The 23,811-nt window shown below is 40.3% G+C and overlaps 1 protein-coding gene across 1 annotated transcript in view; it reads right to left on the bottom strand.

The window, feature by feature from the left end:
- The window catches only part of ESR1 (estrogen receptor 1), a 387,555-nt gene that overhangs the window by 229,495 nt on the left and 134,249 nt on the right, over positions 1 to 23,811 (bottom strand). Inside the window, 1 exon segment of the mRNA XM_058289585.2 lies at positions 18,018 to 18,208. Within this exon segment, the coding sequence (XP_058145568.2) occupies positions 18,018 to 18,208 (191 nt within the window).

Raw genomic sequence — 23,811 nt, 5'->3', positions numbered from 1 at the left:
TAAACCGTAATGTAAATCAAAATGGAACCATGTTTGGTATCTATGTTTCAATATCTGTACATTAGCTACAGCAAATATAACATGAGCATGTAAAAAGATCATTGCTGGGGAAGGGGGAAAGGGTTTGATGTTGGATATATGGCAGTCCCCTCTGTTGTATATGTGACTTTACTGTGAACTAAAACTTTTTTGAAGACAAAATTAAAAATTAAAAAAAAAAAAAGGATGTAGACACTGAGGAAGGAATGAAAGAAATTGCTTTGCCACTGTAATACAGGGCAACACCTATTACAGTGATGAAAGGCAAAATATCAAAAACAAAGTTTTATGATATTTTTTATTTTTTAATACCCCAATTTATTTTTCACTTCATTTTAGTTTTTCTGCCTTAGTATGTATTCTATTTCTAATCTTTAAACCTATCATTACTATTTTCTTTTTCTACTAATTGAATTTAGCAATATATTAGGCTTCATTTTTGAAGAAGTTTTTGGACTACATAGGAGTTCACTATGGCAGGGAAGAACAGTGGTGTGGGTTGTTATTGATGGGGGAAACATGGTTGGGAGGGAGTTCTCCAGGGCATGTATATAGGGTATATAAAAATATTTGGCTATTCATTGGGTATTTTCATAGTAGTTACAGTTACAAATGGCAACTGAGGGAGTGCTGAGTTCCTCGCCAGGGTAGCTCTGTTACATTCCCCAATGGAACAGCAACAATCCCACAAGTACAAGGGCAAAGACTAATGAAGAAGGATGGTGCAATGATGAGCCCTTGATACTGATGACTATGCTTATGAGCCGGTGTGCCTAAAATTTTAACTAGGCCTAGAGCTGCAGGGTGCCTAAGAGTTACTTCCTGAGAGCCTCCATGTTGCTCAAATGTGGCCACTCTCTAAGCCAAGCTCAGCATGTAAATGCATTACCTTTCCCCCAGCATGGGGCATGACTCCCAGGGATGAGCCTCCCTGACGCCAAGAGATTACTACCAATCACTAACTGGTGATGCAACTAGAACAAGACCTTGAATAAAAAGGGGAAATGATAAAGACAAATGAGTTTATAGGGCTAAGAGTATTCAAAAAAGAATTGGGAGGTCATCAGAGGGATCATGCATATGCATACCTCAGTAGGATCCCAGAGACAGTCAAAGTAGATACAACCCCAGGTACTGGTGCTCCTGAGGGCTATGGAGACACACAGGTTCTACGGTCATGGCAGATGGCTCTGGAGTCCAGTGCCTTGCCAGTGGGCCCTACTTTGGAATTTTTGTTCCTGAATGTGATAAGAGTTGGACTCAGATGTGACCCTTCCACTCATGCCTCTTTTGTCACTTTTACTGAACCTGTGGCTGGCACTGGGGTTGGCGTATACTCAGGAGACTTGAATCTCTGGACTAACCATGTGCCAGCTGGACCCTGAGCCTCAGCAGAGTTGTGACTCCTACTCTCCGGTTCATTGGTCTTACCCAGGTCAGCTGATAGGGAGGTGAAGATGGTTAACTACCACACCAGGGAACCCTAGAGTGCCTACAATTGCAAGCAGGAAAATCGCATCCATCAACCACGTGGGATCTAAGCCCCCTCTCAATTTAGAGATGGAGTGGACATTGCCATCCCAGGGTCCACAGGATGGAGGAATAAAATATGGATTAGAGTGGACTTACTGATATTCTACTGTAGAACTATTGTGTCTAGTAATGGAAGAAATTGTAGCATTGATGTGGAGAAAGTGGCCATGGGAGTTGTTGGGGGCAGGGAGAGGGAAGAAGAGATGTGATGTGGAGGCATTTTCGGGATTTGGAGTTGTCCTAAATGATATTGCAGGAACAGATGCTGGACATTATATATCCTGCCATAACACACTGAATGTACTGGTGGAGAGTATAAACTACAATGTAAACTATAATCCATGCAGTGCAGCAGTGCTCCAAAATGTATTCACCAAATGCAATGAATGTGCCACAATGATGAAAGAGGTTGTTGATGTGGGAGGAGTGGGGGTGAGGGGAGGGGGGTGAGGTACATGGGAACCTCTTATAATTTTTACTGTAACATTTTGTGATCTATGTATCTTCAAAAAGATACAATTAAAAATAAATAAATAAATAAATAAAAAAGAACGCACACAAAAAAAGGTAAATGTTGGTAGAATGGATTTTTTTTTAAAGCATGAGCCAAGTATACGCTATTTACAAGAGACTCGCCAAAAATTCAAAGATACAAGTAGGTTGAAAATGAAAGGGTGAATAAATAACCATGCATATAGTAACAAAAAGAAAGCTGGAGTAGCTATACTAATATCAAATAGTTCAAAAACTGTATCAAGGGTCAAAGAATGTCACTATATATTGATAAAGGACAATTCAACAAGAAGACATAACAACTACGAATATACATCTACTTAATGGCAGAGTCCTAAAATATATGAAGCAAATACTGACAGATTTGAAGGGAGAAACTGACGGTTTTACATTAATAGTAGGAGACATCCATGCACCACTTTCAATAATGAATGGAGCATCTACACAGAAGATCAGTAAGACAATGGAACTCTAAATCAACAAGACCTAACAGACATTTATAGAACACTTCGCCCAACAAAAAGAAAATACACATTCTTCTCGAGTACACATCAAACAAGGTAACTTCTCCAACCACAATGGAATGAAGCTATAAATCGGTAACCAAAGGAGAATATGTGGAAATTAAACAATACACTCTTAAAGAACCAATGGATCAAAGAAGAAATCACAAGGGAAATTAGGAACTATCTTGAGGTGAATGAAAATGGAAACGCAACATACCAAAACATTTGGAACGCCATAAAGATAGTACTGAGAGGGAAATTTGCAGGTCTTGAATGCTTACATTAAGAAGGAAGAACAATCTCAAATCAGAGACCTTAGCTCACAACTAGAGGATCTAGAAAAAGAAGAGCAAACTAAGCTCAAAGCAATCAAAAGGAAGGAAATAACAAAGATTAGGATGGAACTAAATTAAACAATCAAAGAACAACAGAGAGAATCAACAAAACCAAACATTGTAAAAAAAATCAATAAAATCTTTAGTAACAGGACAAAGAAAGAAGAGAGGGAACACAGATAACTAAAATAGAAAATGAAAGGGGGAACATTACTACCAACCCCACAGAAATAAAAAGGATTATAAGAGGATATTATGAACTGTATGCCAACAAATTAGATAACATAGATGAAAAGGACAAATACTAGAAATACACAAATTATCTACACTGATTCAAGAAGAAATTGATCTCAGCAGACCAATAACTAAAAATGAAATTGAATCAATAATCAGAAACCTCCCAACAAAGAAAAGCCCAGGACCAGATGGCTTTATATGGGAATTCTACCAAATATTCCAAGAATTATTAACAACAATCCTTGTCATTGTTCAAAAAAACTGAAAAGAAGGGAACATGCTTTAATTCATTCTTCAAGGCCAACATCACCCTAAAACTAAAGCCAGATAAAGGTACCACAAAGAAGAAAAGATTGCATACCTACATTCCTTATGAATACAGATGCAAAAATTATCAGCAAAATACTAGTAAACAGAATCCAACAGAACTTTGAAAGAATTATACACTATAGTCAAGTGTGGAATTTATCCCTGGTATGGAAAGGTGGTTCAACAGAAGAAAATCAATTAATGAAATAGCCAACATTAACAGAATGAAGGGAAAAAACACATGGTCTTCTCAGTTGATGCAGAACAGGAATTGGATCTCATTGATTAAAAAAAAAATGCTTAGAAAAGTAAGACTAGAATGAAACTGTCTCAGTATGATAAAGGGTATATGCCAAAAGCCCACTGCTATCATCACACTCAATGGTGAAAGACTGAAAGCTTTCCTTCTAAGATCCACAAACAAGACAAAGATGCCCCATGTCACCACTAACATTGGTGAAGGATATTTTAGCCAGAAAATTAGTTAAGAAAAAAATAAAAGGCATAGAAATTGTAAAATAAGTAAGATTTTCCATAATTGCAGGTGACATGATACTATGTACAGAAAATCCTAAAAAATCCACAAAAAAGCACATAGATTTAATAAATGAATTCAGCAAAGTGATGCAGTACAAGATCAATAGGCAAAAATCAGTCATTTTCTACACATTAGTAACAGAGAATCTGAAGAGGAAATCAAGAAAAAATTCCAATTACTATAGCAACTATAAGAATCAAATATCTATGAATAAATTTAATCAAGGAAGTAAAGGACTTGTACACAGAAAACTATAAACATTCCTTAAAGAAATCAAGAAAGATGTAAATAAGTGAAAGGACATTCTCTATTCATGAATTTGGAGATGACATATTAAGATGTCAATTCTACTCAAAGCAATTTACAGATTCAATGCAGTCCAAATCAAAATTCCAAATGCATTCTTTGGAAATAGAAAAGCCAGTCACATCAAATTTATATGGAAGGGTAAGGAACCCTGAATAGCCAAAGCCATCTTTAAAAGAAGAATGAAGTTGGAGAATTGTGACAGTTTGAGGTTCTTAAACTCAATCTGTGTTTGAGTTTAAGAACCTCAATTATGTTCTTAAACTAATCTATTCTGGTGGGTGGAATACCCACTGATTGCATTAGATTCACTTTAGATCACTTGGTTAGATTGCTTTTGGTTGGACTACGTCAGCGAGGTGTGACTGATGTTGAGTCTCCACCCTTTTATTGGGCCTTATATAAATGGAGACACACAGGTAAAGGGAGCGCTGCCATTTTTGACCCATGTGAGAATGGACTCAAGAATCACTAGCAGCCAAAGCTTAAGCACAAAGCCCCCAAGAGGCTAGGCCCACAGAGCAGCTCAAGGCTGAAGAGAAAAGCCATATGACAGTTAGCCCACTGCTGAACTCACGATGAAAGCAGAGCAGCCAAAGCTGAGGGGAGGCCTGGAAAGAGACAAGCCTGATGCCTGGTTGCCCAAATCTGAGCTCCAGGAGACAGTAGATTCTGGAGGGGAAGGCAGGGACCTCAGCAGAGATCGGTGACCATCTTGCTTTGCCACATGGCAAATCCCCAGGATCACCGGTAGCTGACTTTGTTGAGAAAGCATCTCTGCTGATGCCTTGATTTAAGCATTTTATGGACTCAAAACTGTAAACTTTTACCTAAATAAAATTCCCATTATAAAAGCTAACCCATTTCTGGTAATCTGCATTGGCAGCCCTGTGGCAAACTAAAACAAGGACAGAAAATTTACTACAATACCACAGTAATCAAAACAGCATGGTATTGGCACAAGGACAGACATATAGACCAATGGAAGTGGATGGAGAGTGGTTTTTTACAAGGTTGCCAAGTCCATTCAATTGGGAAAGAACAGTATCTTCAACAAATGGTATTGGGAAAACTGGATATCCATATGCAAAAGAATGAAGGTGGACCCATGTCTCATACCATATACAAAAATCAACTCAAAATACAGTACAGATCTAAATTCAAGAACCAGAACTATAAAACTCCTAGAGGAAAACATAGGGAGATATCTTGAGGACTTTATGTTCGGCCATGGTTTCTTAGACTTCATACCCAAAGCACAAGCAAAAAAAGAAAATGTAAATTTGACTTCATAAAAATTTAAAACATTTGTGCATCAAAGGACACCATCATGAAAATAAAAAAAGCAAACTACAGAATGGGAGATAATATTTGGGAAACCACATATATCTGATAATGGTTTGGTTTCCTGAATACATTTTAAAAATCCTACAACTTAACAAAAAGACAACCCATTCTAAAAGTGGACAAAAACCTGACTACATATCTCTCCAAAAAAAAAAAAAATATATATATATACACACACACACATACACCCACACAAATGGTCAAAAAGCACATGAAAACATGCTTAATATCAATAGTCATTAGTGATATGCAAATCAAAACCACAATGAGATACTATTTCAAAAGTGCTAGAATGGCTACTATTAAAAAAAAACAAACAGAAAATCACAAGTGTTGGATAAGATCTGGAAAAACAGGAACACGCATTCTTTGTTAGTGGGAATGTAAAATGATGAGGCCACTGTAGAAGATAACGTGAAGTTTCCTCCGTAAGTTTAGAATTACTATGATCCAGCAATCCCACTACTAAGCGTATACCCAAAAGAATTGAAAGCAGAGACTCAAACATATATTTACACACTGATATTGATAGAGGCATTATTCACAATTGCCAAAAGATGAAGCAACCCAAGTGCCCATTAACTGATGAATGGGTAAACAAAAGTGGTATATATCTAAATGGAATATTATTCAGCCATAGAAAGGAATGAAGTTGTGATGGACGAGACAACATAGACGGACCTTGAACACCACGTTGAGTGAAACAAGCCAGATGCAAGAAGATACTGGATGATCCCACTAATATGAAATAATTAGAATAAGCAAATTCATAGAATCAGAAACTAAAATATAGGAGTTTCTACTTGTTGATGGATAAGTTTTGGTACTGGATGGCAATTATGGTAGCCCAACATTGTGAATGTAATTAACATCACTGAATTATATATTTGAATGTGGTTAAATGGGAAAATTTTAGGTTGTTTATATGTAAAATTTAAAAACAACAACATAGAAGGGTACACACAAACAGGGAACACTAATGTAACCTATGAACGATAGCTAATAGTACAAATATAATAATATTCTTTCATACATTATTAAAACAAATGTTCTACACTAATGCAAGGGGTTAATAATAAGGGGCAGTATGAAAACAGCATTTTCTGAATAATTTTTCTGTAAACCTATAACATCTTTGAAAAAAAAATTGAATCTGATAAAACAGAGGATGCACAATGTAGAGAAGTCAGGTTCAATGGTGAGAAGGGCAAGTACAAGTTCAGAGGGGCAGTGAGAAAACATCCCTCAAAGGGTTGGTGGGGCCCCCTGGACGAGAACAGAGGGCCAGGATAAGGGACAGTGGAAGACAAGCCAGAAAGGGGGAAGACGGAGCTCCATGCAGGCTCTTGTGTAGCGGGAAGAATGGTCTCTGGGTAATTAGCACACTAGCAATCAGATAAAAAATAAAATAAAATGAAGGGGAAACCATCTCCATGGTGATTATAAAATACTATCATGGAACCAGTTAATAGTAGTGGCAACAGACTCTCTTAAATGATTTAAAAATGAGTTCCCTTATTAATAACTCTGAAGTGTCAAAGGAACAAAATAATTATGAATTTCAATTATCTTAAGAAATGTAATTTATCTTCTATGCAGTCTGTATAAGCGAAATACAGTAATCATCACTTAGTAAGATTCTCTAAAGTGAGGCAGCCATTCTTTTAAATTGTTGCACTTAAATTTCAATTACAGGCAAAAAATATCATTATTTATAAATGTAAAATAGCCACCCACCTCTGAGTACTGATTTAAGAAATTCCCTACTTTGTCACTCTCTACTTCCTAATACATGAGTTTGGAACTACCCAACCAATCAGATCTAGATGATGTTCATTTGGATAAAATTTAAAATCCATATATTCAAAGGAAAAAAAAAAGAGAGAAATTTAAATTTAAATGATTCTCCTTTTGTTACGTTATTTCTTAGCAACTGAAAATATAAAATCTCTTTTTATTTCTGCTAGAAGAAGATGAAAATAGGGGAAATATAATAGGAGAATTTCCCCCATGGCATTCTCCTTTCCTCAAGTAAAGCTTTTTTTTTTCAATAAAAAATAAAATAAAATCACAGGGAGTAGATATGGCTCAAGCAGTTAATAAGCCTTCCACACAGAAGGCCCCAGGTTCAGTTTCCGGTGCCTCCTAAAGAAAACAAACAAGAAATGAGCAGAGAGCAAGCAAAAAAAAAAAAAAAAAAGAGAGAGAGAGAGAGAGAGAAAATCAATAACAACAGGAAAAATAACAAGCAAACAGATGAGGGAGCATCTCAGGCAGGGAGGGGTGGAACCAAATCTGCTCTTTAATACCCAAATGGGTGGAAAATTAACACAGCAGTAAGAAAATACTTTATACAGTGGATGACAGATTTACTTGTCTTGCATGTTGTTATTTTTCAGTCAAAATGCTGGGCAAGCAGGTTACAGTATAAGCTGTATACATAGTTCAGAAATTGGATAGGATAGGACAGAGTTCAGAAACGAGTGGCCTACATCATCTCAAAGTATACTTTTCTCTCAATGAGTGTCCCAGAAACACATCACTCTCTTTTAAAGTATAGCATTTTTGAGGTATTACCAGCAGCTTTCTATGGAAGAAGAGGGTCATTTACGCAAGATTCGGCCATGGGCTACCATTATTAGATTTTATCATAAACAGTGTCTGCACATAATTTTGGGGACCAGTTGATGCCCTTTGAAACATACCCATTAAAGGCTATAGTTTTTGTGCTAAACTATTGCTATTTGTGAATGGGGCTTTCTAATGGAACTGTTGATGAGCTTAACCACCATATATATGATGCAAATTTAATGGAAATGGTCAATACCTTGACTGGGACACAACCACTTCATAGGGAAATTGGAAATTTAATTTCAATCAAATGAACAAAAGATGAAGAATGCTTGAAGTGGTAGCATTAGAAAACACAGCGATTAAAAACATTTGGAACCTTGCTTACCCTTCAAAGGCATTTGTTGCCATGGTTTTGAAAGACCTCTGAAAGCTTCAGCTGTGTCCACAAGTGCTGCCAAGAAATAGGGGTTCTATACTGATTTTATTTGTCAGATGCATTTTGTCTTAATTATCTCCAAGATAAAGATAACTTGGCAAATAAGAAAGAAAGAAAAAGAAAAATCACTGCCATTTCCCAGGCAGAAATAATGTAATTTTCCTTTCCTGAGCCCTTCTTCAACTGCATGTACGCACGTGTACACACACATACCTAATTTTCCTACTGTTGTGTTGAAGAGTAACAGGCTTTTAAAACTGTACGTGGGGATGGCTTTCTCACATGGAAGGTGTGAGATCCTACCCTTAATGGTTGTGCAACTGCCTTTCTTCTTCTCTGATTACAACCAGGAGCCAAACATCTGGCAAATTTACCAATATCTGAGGGTAAGGCCTTTCTTTTACAAAGTTTCATCATAAATACTTTCATTTGAAAATGACATGATAGCTCATACGTGTGCACATTAAAGTCCCTTGCCCTTCAAACTCAACAGTTTTATTTCTCTGTTGCACAACACACATGCTACCACAAGATGGAGAGTAAAAAATAGAAGTAGAAATATTGGATGGCACAGGCAAGCCCTGGGTCAAGAAAGGAATCTATGGACTTCCACAGAATGAGTAATTTGCAAAAAGAAAATAAGCGTGGTTCTTGTTTGACCACCATAAAAACACTTATATTTGCTCCTGCAGCTTACTATGTGTGCAGCTTGATGCCAGCTTGTTCTCTTCTGAACTGTAAGTTCTTGGAGAGCAGTATTGGACTCTGTTGAGCACATTTGTGGTTTAGAATGGCCTTGAAGGTACACTTTTGATGATAAGAATGTTTTCTTACACGGCTTGGGTAAGATCCAGGGAGCTTATATTTTTATGAGAATCAAGAGGAAGTATTTGGGATTACTTCTCCATTATTAATAATGTACATCCTTCGGGAAGTAATTAAATTGTTCTTTTTGCCAATTTCCTTTAAAACTAATTGAGGAAATTGAATCAACTCCCTACTCCTGGACTGTCCACACAGCTGGTTCTGTTTCTCTGGTGGTTAGATAATCCCATCTAGATATCCACCTATCTCCTCAAACTGAGCCTAGCTAGATTGAATTTACCATAACCCCCATGAACTGGCCTTCCTCTTGATTTTTCCAGTATATGATCCATCCCTTTCCTTCCCTTTGAACCTCTTTACCTCCTTTCTCTCCCAGATACCCCATATTTCATCATCTTAAAACAGGGTACATTCTTTCTTTATAACATCTTTCATTCTGCTTCTTTTTTGCCCCATTGTGCTAATACCCAAAAAGTCCAGATTTTCAGTATGTCTAAGCTATTTGAATATCAGCCAAATTAGTCTTCATGCTTTCATTCTCTGCCCTCCCTGGTTCCTCCCACATGCCTCTGGCAGATTAACCTTCATTAAAAATTATTTTTCCTCATCTCTCTCCCATGATTGGAAAATTTTAATGATTTTGCTTTGGCTAAAACCCACAGACGGGCCCTAACCTTTCCTTCCCTCCCTTTATTTATTCTCTGATGACTCTTATGTACCAAGCCTTGGTTTGAGCCTCACTTTGAAGCACTTACTGTCAGTAAAGAAGAGAATACACGTGCACAAGTATCTTGAGCACACGGCAATGGGAACAGAGCAGTATGGAGGTCCCACAGAGGAGAGGATGGCTGTGCTGGCATCATAGAAGGTTTGAGGACTGTCACCTTTGACTAGAATAAGAATTTGTGTAGTTGAATAGGGAGAGAAATTCCCAGCCAAGAAATAGAATGGTCATATTTGAGGAACGGCACATAGACCAGTTTCTCTGGAAGGTCTAGTCCAGAAGTAGAAATAGAGCTTTTAAAATGAGATGGTTTAGAACAACGTTGTGGAAATCCTTAATGGTGGTCTAAGCATCACTTCATGGGCCATGGAAGTTGTTAAAGGATTCTGTATCAAGTCTTCCCATGTCTAGTGATTTGCTTTAAGAATGTTAATAGAGTGGAGGCGTGCAGAGGTACTTGGATGGAGGAGAAGCCAGAGGCATTACTGCAATGATCCTCAAGGGTAATGGGACTAGCTCTGGGTAATGGGAATTGCGCAGATAAACAGTCCAAAGACAGACCGAATGGAACTGCATGGCTGTTTCGATGGCAAACGTCAGGGGCGAGGGCTGGGAAGTGAAGACATGATGACAACTGGCCCCAAGGCTTGGAAGAGTGGCTGCTGGGGGACCGTGAAGGCAGTGATGTTATCAGCACTCAGGGGTGGCTGGCATCAGGCACCACTAAGAAGCAGGATTGGGGCAGGAGCTAGATTGAGGAGTTACTTGCATAGCCATGATCTGTAGGTCTTCACATGTATGAGACTGCCTTGGGGGGAGGAGAAAGTAGCAGACACTGCAAACCACTGCCTACTTTTAAAGAGCTGATGCGAGAAAATAAGGTTCAAGGATGACTTACTCAATTTCCCATGAGCAGTTCTCGGTTTATTTGCATTTCTGGAATTCTCATCCAAGCTCTTGATTGCCTATAAAAACTCCCCATTTCCTTCTGGGTCTATATCAAATACACTATTTTCATTAATGCCTCATTTGCCAGGCAACCCAGTGAAATTTCCTCCTTTTCTGAGTTCTCCTAGTAGCTATTATCTCCCATTCTTTTGACCTCTCACCCTATTGTACTACTGACTGGAACTGTGCCCAAAACTATCAGAGGCATTGGAGAAAGATCAATAAACAAGGCAGACAAGAAATCAACACTCTCTGAGCTTACCTCCAAGCTTGGATAGAAAGAGAGAGGGTGGTGGTTGGTGAAGAGAGACAATAATCAACCAAATGAATCGACTGGACAGCCTCGTCGGACTTCAAAGGCCTTAGAGAGAAGTAAGGCAGGGCAATAGAGAGCAGCAAGCCTAGGGACAATGGTCTGTAGGGTTGCTCTTGGTAGGGTAATCAGGGACGGCATCTCAGAGAAGGAACACTGGACAGAGATGTGAGTGACAAGAAGCCAGCCAAATGGAGATCTGGATATTCCAAGTAAAGAGGTGCTAAAGTCCTGGAGATGGAATATGCCTGGTGTGTTGGGGGCAGAGAAAGCCAACCAGCATAACCAGGTTACAGGGCATGGGAGGAGAGTCACACAGGAATGCAAGTAAGACCGCATGATCCGATTACTTATCGAACAGACCCCTTCCTCTGGGCTGACAAGGGGCAAGCGAGGAAACAGGAGCCAAATATTTAGTGTTTTGGGAGGGGGCTGATTATAGTCTGAGTCTCAACCCCGCACCATATCTCTGAAAAGACCCCAGAAAATACATAGATGAATAGATGACAAGCACAGGACCCACGTCAACTGCTCCTCTCATCACTCCATGGATCTTTTCCACACGAGTGTATAGCTCAGACCAAGAGGGCTTACTTTCCACTTGATGCGAAAATGAATCCACCTGGGGCGGGAAAGGGTACGTTCCTAGGCCCAGAAGAACAAGCTTTCTCTGAATAGCAGCCTACAGAGCACATGGAGCAGAACAGGGCCTGGGCTCGTTGAGAAATTCAATCTCTGCTTATCCTCAGCGGCTGTCACGGGAGCTATCCAGGGTGCTGGACTGTCTGACCTTGAAGCTTTCCAGAGCCAGGCGGGTCAGGCTGTCCATTCCCTTGTTAAGCTCTGGCCAGACTCCATCCCCTGATACCATGATACCTGATACCTGACCTCTAAGCAAACACCTGCCCTGGGTCAAGTCCATCAGCTCTAATGTCACGCATCTCCTCTATAAGTCACATAAAGAGAATGTAAAGCGGCAGCAGAGCAGTGGAGAGATAGGCTTGAGTGCCCACCGTGCCTCCTAACCACTTGAAATAATTATAGAAGGAGGAGCAGTTAGGCTCAGTGGAGTCCTTTTTCCTTGGAATAATAGTCAAAGGTAGTACTTGATTCTTGTCCCTATAACCAAATCTGTTTATATAACATATCCCAGAATCTCTGCCAAAACACATCTTAAGGAACACTGCTTTTTCACCTGCAATGATTAATAATCTATATAATATCCTTCTTCACTTCTCTCCCTTAAGTAGTGTCCTTGACGTTGCTTGAAAAAAACACATGTTCAGCTGGAGGCCATTACTCAATTTCTCAGTAATCAAGTTTGTACACTACACAAAGGAGGAAAATTCATAGCCATCCAGCCAAACACTACCTCTTCAACTAAAACTTAGAGCACTAGAATAACCCAATAGATACTCATTTCTCACTCTCTTCTGAAGTAACAAGAAAACCAGAGAGAGCTGCCACATCTTCAGAAATTTCCACCTACGTGTCAGACTCTTCACTGTCCTTAAAAGTATTGAAGGAGCAGAGTGATTTATTTATAAAGAGTCTCAGAAGTCCAGGAAAACTTTTTAGTTCCAAGTTATCAAAGCCACAGTGAAAGAAAAGCTGAGACTAAACACCATTAAAATGTTCATTTTGTATGCTCAAAACAAATCAAATGCATGGAAATGCCATTAGAGTAAACAGGATATGTTACTTGTTTTACACGGTCTAAGATGAGATATAAAGCCCAGGAATGAATTGTTTTTATATAATGGTAGAGTATCTTGTGAATTTTCATTCATACAATGCCCCACACTGCTGCCTTCACATATGCCTTCTCCTGTAACTGCCTCTCCCTCCCCCACCCCTTCACCTTCTCACCTGACTCCAGGTCCAGTTTTAAGTCAGGAAACATTCTCTGAGAGTCTGAGCTGCTCCCCTCTAAGAATGGGTGACATTTGTACTCCGGTGAGGCCCTGGCCCTCCCCTACCAGGACTGGGTGAGGTCTGCATTCCCACCAGATCCTGTCCCACCTGCAATGCAACTGCTCGATGTCTGTGCTCCTGTGAAACTCCAACCTACTCAATTCAGGACTGGGTGGCGTCTGCAACCCCATGGGACCCCAACCCACCTCCTCCAGGACTGGGTGACGTTTGCACACCCGTGAGACCCCAAACACCCACCTTCTCCAGGACTGGGTGACATCTGCACCCCCATGAGACCCCAACCCACCTCCTCCAGGACTGGGTGACATCTGCACCCCCATGAGCTCCCAACCACCCACCTCCTCCAGGACCAGGTGTTGTGTGCACCCCCATGGGACCCCAACCCACCTCCTCCAGGACCAGGTGATGTTTGTACCCCCATGAGACCCCAACCTACTTCCTCCAGGTCTGGGTGACATCTGTGCCCCGTGAGACCCCCACCCACCTCTCCAGGACTGGGTGAGGTCTACCCTCCCCCCCCGAGAACTTAGTCCACACCCACTAAGATGATGTTGGTCTCCTGTGAGACCCTGACCCACCTCCACCAGGACTGAGTGACACTTGCACCCCTGTAAGACCCTCCCCCACCCCCTCCAGAATGGGTGTCTGCACCCCCATGAGACCTTGGCCCACCCTTACTAGGACTGGGTGAGGTCTGCACCCCTGTGAGACACGACCCACCTGCACTGCAGCAACTGTCCAACTGTTATTTAATTGTTGGTTGGTCTGTCTCTCCCATGACATCCTAAATTCAAGGAGGGCAGAGCCCGTGCCTTTATCACTATCTCCAGGGCTTTGGGCACTGCTTTGCCCAGTAGAGTAGCCAATGAATAAATGGATGGATTAGTGAACTTAAGGATTTTTAAGGTCCCTCCCTGTCTCTAAAGGTTGATAACTCTGCTTTGTTTCTAGGCTTCTTCCAGAATTTCAGGCTCAATATTCATCTCATTTAAGAAACCTTAAGCAAGTAACTTCACAAAAAGTTTCTGGAACCAGCTAGAAATTTCATTTTTATATAGCACAATTTCAACGAAATCCTACTCTTGAGTCTGTGTATACAGGGTGGAGATAAGCCATATATGTGTTAACTATCAAAGGTTTAGCAGAATTTTTTAAGAATATTTGAATTCAAGATAATGCCATACCAATAAAATATCTATTTTATAAGCTTTTTAAAATAAGTATTTTCCATTTTTTTTCCTGCTCTGATGTTGAATGCTTAGACACTAACTCTGATGTGAATTTATCTAGTACATTCCTAAATGCTGAGCAAACATGAGAAAAATAATTTATAAGAATATCTCTATTGTTCCTTGGGGAAAGGTCCCTGCCACTTTTAGTCAAATAATGCTAGCTTTACAAATGATAATAGTGTCTTTTTTAATATTTGCCCATTGTTTTTCTTATCTTTAACATATAAGCAGTGCTTTATCTATACTGACTTATTATCTAATTGTATCATGAATACAAATACTTTTGTCTCCCTCAAGTAAATTTCCAAAATAAATTCTAAATTTAGTGAAATTATGGATTGTGTCCTGTGCATATTTTATTTCCCTCATAACATCTAGCACAGGTACAGATTAAGGGCTCAATAAACATGAATGAGTGAAACTTCAGATTTAGAGAACATCTATTCCCTCTCCATCCTTTAAATTAGAAAGTAGCAAATGATGCCCACAGACCAACAGATCAGGCACCTGTTTTTGTAAATAAAGTTTTATGGGTACACAGCCATGCCCGTTTATATACATATCATCAAAGTCTGCTTCCAGGCTGCAATGGTAGAGTTGAGTATTGGGACAGGGACTCTTTGCCAACAAAGGCTAAAATATTTAATATGGGTCTTTTACAGAAAAAGGTTGGCAGCCACCTTTTTAAATAATTTTGACTGGTAAGGAAACTCAGTGTCAGGTAAATGGCTTGTTCACATTTTTGGATGAACTTATTTCTTAATCAACCTCTATAGGATGCATTTTTACTATCAGATTGAGGGCTTGCTTACAACAATGACATTTTAGTTGACATAAAATCAAATAAAGAGCAAAACCACAAATGAAGATTGTTGTCAAAAGGTATCTAAGGGTTTATACTAGCAAGAAATGAAAAAAATAAATATTTCTCTGAAATAAAATAGCATATTAGTAAATTTAATTGGTTTTGTTATTCCACATATAGTTTAACAAAGATTTACTCTCATAGAACATCATCAATTAAAAAAAAATACCAACAAATAAGTCCAAGTCTTATAGCAGAGTTCTAAAAGATGTTGAAAGCAGTAAGTGTCAAGGAAAATGCTTTTAAAGTGGACTGAGTTGACCTCCCAGGCTACTCTATTAAGATATGAATACTAAAAACAAACAAACGAAAAAAAAACCTGGCAATGGAAGGGAAAAATAAACAGTATGCGTCATCCCCCAGCTTTCTTCCCTTAGGAAGTCAGTGAGGAGATGCAGCAGACAGCTACAGCAGAAAGCAGAATTCCTTTTCCAATCAATCAGTTAATTTAGAACACTTTGATTTCCAATAGGTTATAGAAGTCTAAGTTTCCACAGGGGGAACAATTCCATCCCAAAGATCTTAGTGTTTATATACCAAGCTTCACTTAAGCTGAGAAGGCAAAGGAAAAAGAATAGAGAAAAACACACCTATTAAGACAAAAAGTGAATTCAATTAGTCTAAGCTGATTAGTTCCTGTCAGACAGAGGTCTTTAGCAGAGATATTTTAGGTAGTAAAGAGATGACGTTTCCCAGGGTAGCATATGTCATGTAGTGACACAGACACTCCTGGGGCAGAAAGTGAATGTAGCTGGCAGGCTTCCAGGGAAGCAGCATGTGGTGAACTACGTCCTAGAAAAGGATCAAGGCAGGAGGAGAATGAAATTTTATAGATGGATACTTAAGAACTGTCTGGTACACATGTTATGTCCCCTACTGCAAATCACCAACCATGAGTCTTCTCATGTTGGCACAAGGTCAGGCCATCCATCCCACTGAGTTGGAAGAGTAGGAAGAAGAGAAGAAGTTAAAGTGTAATCAGTCTGGAGCAAAGCTGGGAACAAAACCTCTAACTGGATGAAGCCAAGGGACGTAGATAATTACGTATCGACAGCTACCGTCACACCGTAATCTAAAAGCACAGCTGCCTGCAAAACATGAATGTCCACTTGCCACCTCCAAGCATGCATGGACAACCCCTCTTTTTCACTCGGAGACCCAGCTACTGAAATTCTCTTCTTGTAAAAAGGATTGCTCAGCTGGGTGGATCTTGCCAAGTGGAGAAAGAAGAATTGAGGCTGACTAGGTTAGGGAAAAAGAGAAGAACCAGGGACCTGGCAGAAAAACATGTGGCCCTGGAGACTCCACCAGGAGGCTGCTGGAAGAACTCGCAAGAACCCCCATTCAGAACGGGATTTCACCCAGGATCAAGGAAAAGCCCAGACTCCCTGGGCAGTTAATGGGTGGGGTAACCCATCAAAACAGCAAACAACTGGGATTCCTCCCCCAACATTAGCAAAGCGGTGGAACTTCTTGACTGTCCACTTACATCAGCCCTCCAAGCGGGCAGGGACTTAACCTGAGTTGTGCTTTACTGATGCGGTTGAATCAAAGCCCTAATCATAACATAATTTAATCAAAGAGATTTCCACTGAATCTAATACAAAGGATATCACACATAAAGGAACAGACTAGTTTACAAAATAATCCTTCTCTTTTTGGGGGTTCATAAATAATCTCAAACTGCTACAAAGGTAAACACAAAAATAAGGGATATGGGAATGAAAGCATATTTTAAAAATATATGTCAGTATCACATCCATATATTAATTATAAAACGATGTCTTCTATTAATTTATATACCTTTCTTATTTTATGTAAATACAGAAAAAGGTTTGCCAAAAAAAATACACGGTTTTCAGATTTCTGTATATTTATTATTTAGCCTTCTTTATTTGCTATATTACTTTTTTAACTGTTAGGCATTTATTTAGAACAATAAAGTTAATTTTGTGTGATGTATGGGAATCCTGTATGGTATGTACTTCTCAAATAAAAAAAAATTAAAATCTAAAAAAAAAAAAAGAAGAAGCAAGCACAGAAGCAGAATGCCCTTTCTCTCCCTGCCCGGATTACCATGCAAGTGGACCTGGTGACCTGTACTCTATAACTGGGACTTAAAATCTGTAATAGGGACTTGTAGTCTGTAAATCAGCCCCTTTTACCCTCTTTTAGCCCTTTTCTTCTCTTTACCTAGAACCCGTAATCCATTATTTTCTCCTCCTCCCATTTTCTTAATAAACTGCAGGCCTAACTGAACAGGTGTGTACTTAAAAATCTTTTTTGTTACATAGCCAAGAACCCAGAGAAAATCCGGCAACAGGATCGCTGGGCCACAGCCGCGCTGGTGTACGCCAGCTCCTGCCTCCCCACGTGCTTCCACCAAAGATCCTAGTGGACCTACTAAGCATCAGCATTTTGCACAACGAGCTGACGGTGTGTCTCCCTTCCTCGGCCCCTTCCACTGTTGGCAGGGACAATGGGACCAGTCCTCACGGTTACCTTGAATGCTTCTCTTGAAGAAGGCCTTGCAGCCCTCGCAGGACCAGACCCCGTAGTGGTAGCCAGAGGCGTAGTCATTGCACACCGCACAGTAGCGCGTCTCCTTGGCTGTCTCCAGGGCCATGCCCCCCTTGTCACCTGCACTGGCCAATCTCTCTCTGCCATTCTGGCGCCGGGTATCTGAATTTGGCCTGGAAATGGAAACAAAGAGAGAAAACGATAAAAAAAAAAAAAAAAAAAAAAAGAAGATAGTGAATCCATTAACATTAGAAGAGCCCAAAGAGGCAGCTCTCTCTAAAGAATAAGATGCTTGGGAGATGGGGCCGATCCACTTTATTCTGACATTTTGAAATAATGAATCATAATGTGAGCTAATCTTTCATTACCTCTTGCAGTCCGTAGTGGTAAAAGGTGTTTGCCTATTATGGTAACCCGAAGGGGAAATTGTTTATGGCGAACTTGCTTAAAAATTGTGCTCCCTCCACTGAAATATACAAGTCCAAATTTATTCAATGATAAAATGAAATTACCTGGTTTCTAATCGACAGTCATTTTTCTCAGAGATTCACGATTAATTCATAACCTTTAGAGAGCAAGGCTCATTGTAAATTCTGGACCATACTAGGTCTTTAAGAGGCAGAGACAAAGCATAAAACAGTTGGAGCACTTAGAACTCACATGACCAGCACAGGACAAGTGTAGGAAAACGACAGCTCAAATTTTAAGTCATTGCTACCAAGTCACCCTGGATTCCAGTTTTTATAACTTTATAATTTGCAGATACTATTCTTCACTCCTCAATCCACCTCTTTAAAATTGGCAGAATAAGAAGAGCACAGGGTCACAGCTGGTTACATCAACTTTCTAAGAGTTCATGGAAGAAACACATGCTAGAAAGTTAGAGTTCTGGAACAATCAAGAAAATGAGGAGTAAAAAGCTTTAAGGAAGTAAAAAGCCTTAAGGAATGATTGACAGTGCCAAATGGGACTGTGTGGTCCAATAAAACCCATGAAAAATAAGACGGATGAAGCAAGGCTGAATTTGACAAAGAGGTGACACTTAGCAGGGATTTCCTGTTCAGTGTTGTGATAGATAGAATTACATACTCTCTCAAAGGACATATTCTTGAACTTAATCCGCAATCCCGTGGGTGTGAATTTATTTGTAAATAGATGTCCCTTATTAGTAGTTAAGGTGTGGCCGACTGAATCAGGGTGGGTCTTTAACCCATATTACTGGAAGCCTGAGAAAGAGAAGAAACTAGAAGCCAGAAGTCAAAGCAAGCCACAGAGAGGAGCCAAAAGGCAGAAAGAGAAAACCAGAAGACAAAGCACAGGAGAGAGAGGTTCCCTGAGATGGGAGACAGGGAGAGCAGACAGGAACCACAAGGACTGTGGCAAGCCAGTACCAGGTTCTGCAGGGAGCACAGGGCTCCATTGCCTTCATGGTTGATAATCTTGAATGGTCCTCCACGGAGACTCCAGAGAAAGAGCCCCTGGCCCATGGGGGCAATGTAGACACCTTCTCATCAGCCCGTCATGAGCTGGCCCGTCTCCCCGCTCCAGCCGGATCCCTGGTGCCCCCAATCAAGCTAGCACAGCCCTGGACCTTGTCCCACTGTTTCCTATCTTGGCCAAGAGGTCACCATCTCCTGAGTAAAAACACTGCATCCTCAGGAAGCAGCCGCCGGCTTCCTTGACAGAGTTCACCTGCGCTCCCCGAGTATCATGTATGTAACTGTTCTAGAGTCCTTATCTCCAGTGCGTTCTCTGTGTTTACTGTGAGTCTCTGGGAAAGAGACCCTACTGCCCTCACCTGTGTGTCCCAGTTTCCAGAATAGTCTTGACAAAAAGCAGACATTCAATAAATGATGGCGGAATGTGTCTAATTACATGGTCCACATTGTGTTTTGCATCCCCAGTTAGGCTGTAAAAGATGATGGGTACTGTATTCTAAATTTTTATCACCCCAAAGCACCTGGCTTGGTACTCTGCACCTTAGGGGGTATCCAGTAAATACTGAACAAATGAATCAATGGAGAATTAGGAACTTGGTAAGAGGTACTGTTGAGTCTGTTGCTATCACAGAATAACGGATCAAGGAAACAAAAGCCTGTGTGTACCAACATTAATCTGGGTGTAGTTTCTCATGGAGCTCTCTGTGTGAAATATCATTATAGAACAGGTTAGAGGTGGTTTCTATCCGTGACTAGAACCTACATGTGGCTATTTCTAATCTCTAGGCAATTTTGCATTGGGATTTTTATGCACTCTCCATGGCAGCAAAAAGATGTTTTTAAAAGAAAAGCCTAGGTTGATCTAAAATATTAGCATCTAGAAGAAAAAAATCCAGAACGTCACCCTTAGAGAAGCTCAAGTTAAGTGAGCCAGTTCTGAGCAACCCCCATAAATTTCATGGTAGTACATTCTAGAGCAGACAGGATAAAATTTATTTTTTGTATGGCAAAAGTAGATTCTTTCAACCCTTTTGGAAATGAAAGATTCTAGCTCTTCTACACTGCTTTTAGAAAGGTTTTATATTTCTATTTCCTGTCTCCTACTATTCATGAACTGAGTACAATTCTTTATTTATTGTGTTTCTTTCTTGATTAACAGAGGAAAACAATGCTCTTCCCAAAAGGGTACAGAAGAAAGCTTCTTCAGGAAAATTACTGGTGATATGAGCAGTTCAATGAAGCTCCATAAAATTATCTAGGGGGAAGGGTTAAAGCTGCTGTTTCAGCTTGGGCTCTAAGTCTGAACCACACCCTGGACTTCTGGAAAACCCAGCACAACCTTTGGTCTAGCAGGAGCAAAGTAGCTGGTAGAGGAGGCAAATGAATTTTCCCTCTAAATTGATGACCGTGCCAGGTACTATGTTAAGTGCTTTCCATGTATTAACTCATTTAACACCCAAAACAACCCAAAGCAGCACTATTTTAACCCCAGTTATTTTAGAAACAAGGTAACCAAGTACAAAGAGATTAAGTGGATCACCAAAATCACTCAGGAAACCATGGAGCCAACAGTGCAGGCAGTCTGTCTGCTGAACACAGAGAGTCCCTGGGCACTCCACCCAAAAGCACTGCGAGCCAAGAGCCGAGCACTTCCCATTTGGGAACAAATTCATTGCCTTAGAAGTTATTCCAAAACTCATAAATATTAGTTCCCATTGGGAATGACCCACAGTTACAAAGCCAGTAACACTTTTTTGAGGGAAAACGTTCATTCAATTTTTAGTGCAGAGATTGAGGGCTCTGCCGAGTTCCATGAAAACAGAGCTGATGGATCTGATACAGTAGAATGGCTGGATGAATGCTTGGCTCTTTCCTGAAAACAGGATTACAGAAAATATCTATTTTAGCCCATAAGCAAATTGAAAACGGTGTGCCAAGACTCTTCATGTACCAGGGTCCTGAAGTTTTTGATGCACAAGGAGCAAAACCCTGGAGTCATTCAAAAATTTAAGGCTCTCTATAAAATGTCAAGAGGTTTTCTCACTCACATAAGATAGCTTCACCCACCCAAACACAAGCCAGTGTTGCTTTTTGCACCCTAATGAGAAACAAGAATCACCTTGCATCAATATCTTCTCATCTCTTGCCAGTTGTTAATGTGCAACCCAACAATCTGAGTGGATTTCCCTCATCTCCACTCACACCAGTCGATCACAAGTGAACTGAGGGCAGGACCCGAAGTGAGATGCAAGGAGCAAGACCAAGAAGATAAGTCAAGAGAGCTGCAGCTTGACACCACACCTTCTCAAGCCCAAGGCTGATGTCCAGTCTAATTCCCACAGAAACTATGACACTACATTAAGAGAATAATTAATTTACTCATATGCAGAATTATTAAGAAATTCATCCATTCATTCAACAGCATTGAGTGAGCATCTACTTACTTTCAGCCAGGAAGTAGGATAAAATAAAGACAGATACCCAAAAAAAGGAGAAGAAAAAGGGGACAGCATGGTGTGTTGATTGGACTCATGTCAACTCAGCCAGGTCATGGTCCCCAGTTGTCTAGTCAAGCAAGCACTGGGCTAACTGTAATACAAGGGTATTTCACGGACTTTAATCCTCAGTGAGTTGATTGCATAGATGGCTGGTTATATCGACAATCACAACTGAGGAGATTGCTGTTGGCGATGAGTGACATCTTATGCAATCAGTTGAAGGCCTTAAAAGGAGAAGTGATTTCAGTATTCAGAGAGAGAATTCTCATCTCCACGCCAGCCAGCTGGCTCCTCCAGGGGAATTCATCAAGGACCGGCATTGGAGCCCCTGGCTTGCAGCCTGCCCTACAAAAGTTGGGCTTGTGTATAAATTTTACGATTTTATAAAATCTCATACTATTTACAGATATCTCCTGTAAGTTCTTTTTCCCTAGAGAACCCTGACTAATGCACATGGAAAACAACAAGAGAAGAAGGCCAGCCTTGCCAAGCAGACAACTCAAGGAGGAAGATTTGGACCTTTGGGAAAAGGCCCTGCAGGCATGAAATCTAGACTCATTAACTAACATTAAAGCATAGAGCTCCAAATACCAAAGATAATACAGCATAAACACTGGCCTCTGCCCTGCTTTTGAATGTGGTCCACAAGTCACTTAATTTATGATCTCATCCAAGAGATAGGATCAACGTGTCATCACATAAAATGTCCTCACAAACTTGGCCAGAATAGCCAATGGAAATTTTTGCTTCAAACATTTATTTGGGCACCTGTAAGTGGTTAGAGATCCCAACGCTGCAAATGTAATAAAATAAGGGAGGCAGGGTGGTGTGGAAAGAAGTTCTAGACCGACTCAAAACTCCTGGGTTCTAGTCAATAAACTACCAATCACACGTGTATGGCTTAAGCAAGTCACCAAACATATCTGGACTTCAGTTTCTTTGCCCACAAAGGGAGAAATTTCAACTAGATACTTTCCGGATTCCTTTCCAGATTTATGATTGTGTGACCATGATTCTGTCCCAAGCCTGTGGCCAGCAATAACATCTGTAGCCAGCTAGAATTTCTTCAATGGGTCCCAAGAGTGCATGGCCCCGCACTTCAAAACTCTTTCCCAAGAGTAATCAAATGCCTGAAGGATGATTGGAAAGAGGCAGCAGCCCTGCTTTTTGGTCTGCATGGCACTCCCACGACCATCAGGGCGGTCAGCGACGGCCACCAGGTTTCTAAATGGCTAGAACGACTTTCCCACAAAAACGTCACCGCTCTAATACAAGGCATGAGAAAATGGGGAGAAAATGGAATGAAGCAAGAGATGAGAAGATGAAGGAAACGGGGTGCGGGGATCAACTCTCTATGCTTGACCTAAACCTCGATCACAGAGCTCTATCCACAATGACCGAAGTGGGAAGGTGAGTGGAAGAAAAACCAACTGAGATGTATTGAAAAAGAAAAGAAGAGAAAAAGGAAGGGAGTATTCATGATTCCCTGCCCAGGTTAACACATGTGGCTGAACAGAATTCCAAAGCAACTGAACAGTTCTGGCACAGATGGTTTGGGTAGGGTTGAAAATGAACAGCTTCTTTTGCCCAGAATGACTTCATCAGTGAGAAAGCCAAATTTTTAAACTTCATCACAGACCAGAAATCCGAATACCTCTCTGGGTAGGCACTAAGGGCTGCATTGGGTATCAAAATGAAAACTAAATCTTCAGGGTTCTTCTTCAGCTTTCCCACCCACACTGCAATTAGCAAGCTCAAAGAGCCACCCATTCTTGTGTTCTCTAATACAACAAGGGAAAAAACTCATGCTTCCTGCTTAAGAAATTTCAGGACTTGGAG

The sequence above is a fragment of the Dasypus novemcinctus genome, chromosome 28 (genome assembly GCF_030445035.2).
Source record: "Dasypus novemcinctus isolate mDasNov1 chromosome 28, mDasNov1.1.hap2, whole genome shotgun sequence".
Lineage (NCBI taxonomy): Eukaryota > Metazoa > Chordata > Mammalia > Cingulata > Dasypodidae > Dasypus > Dasypus novemcinctus.
This window is presented reverse-complemented; position numbering and strand designations above follow the sequence as displayed.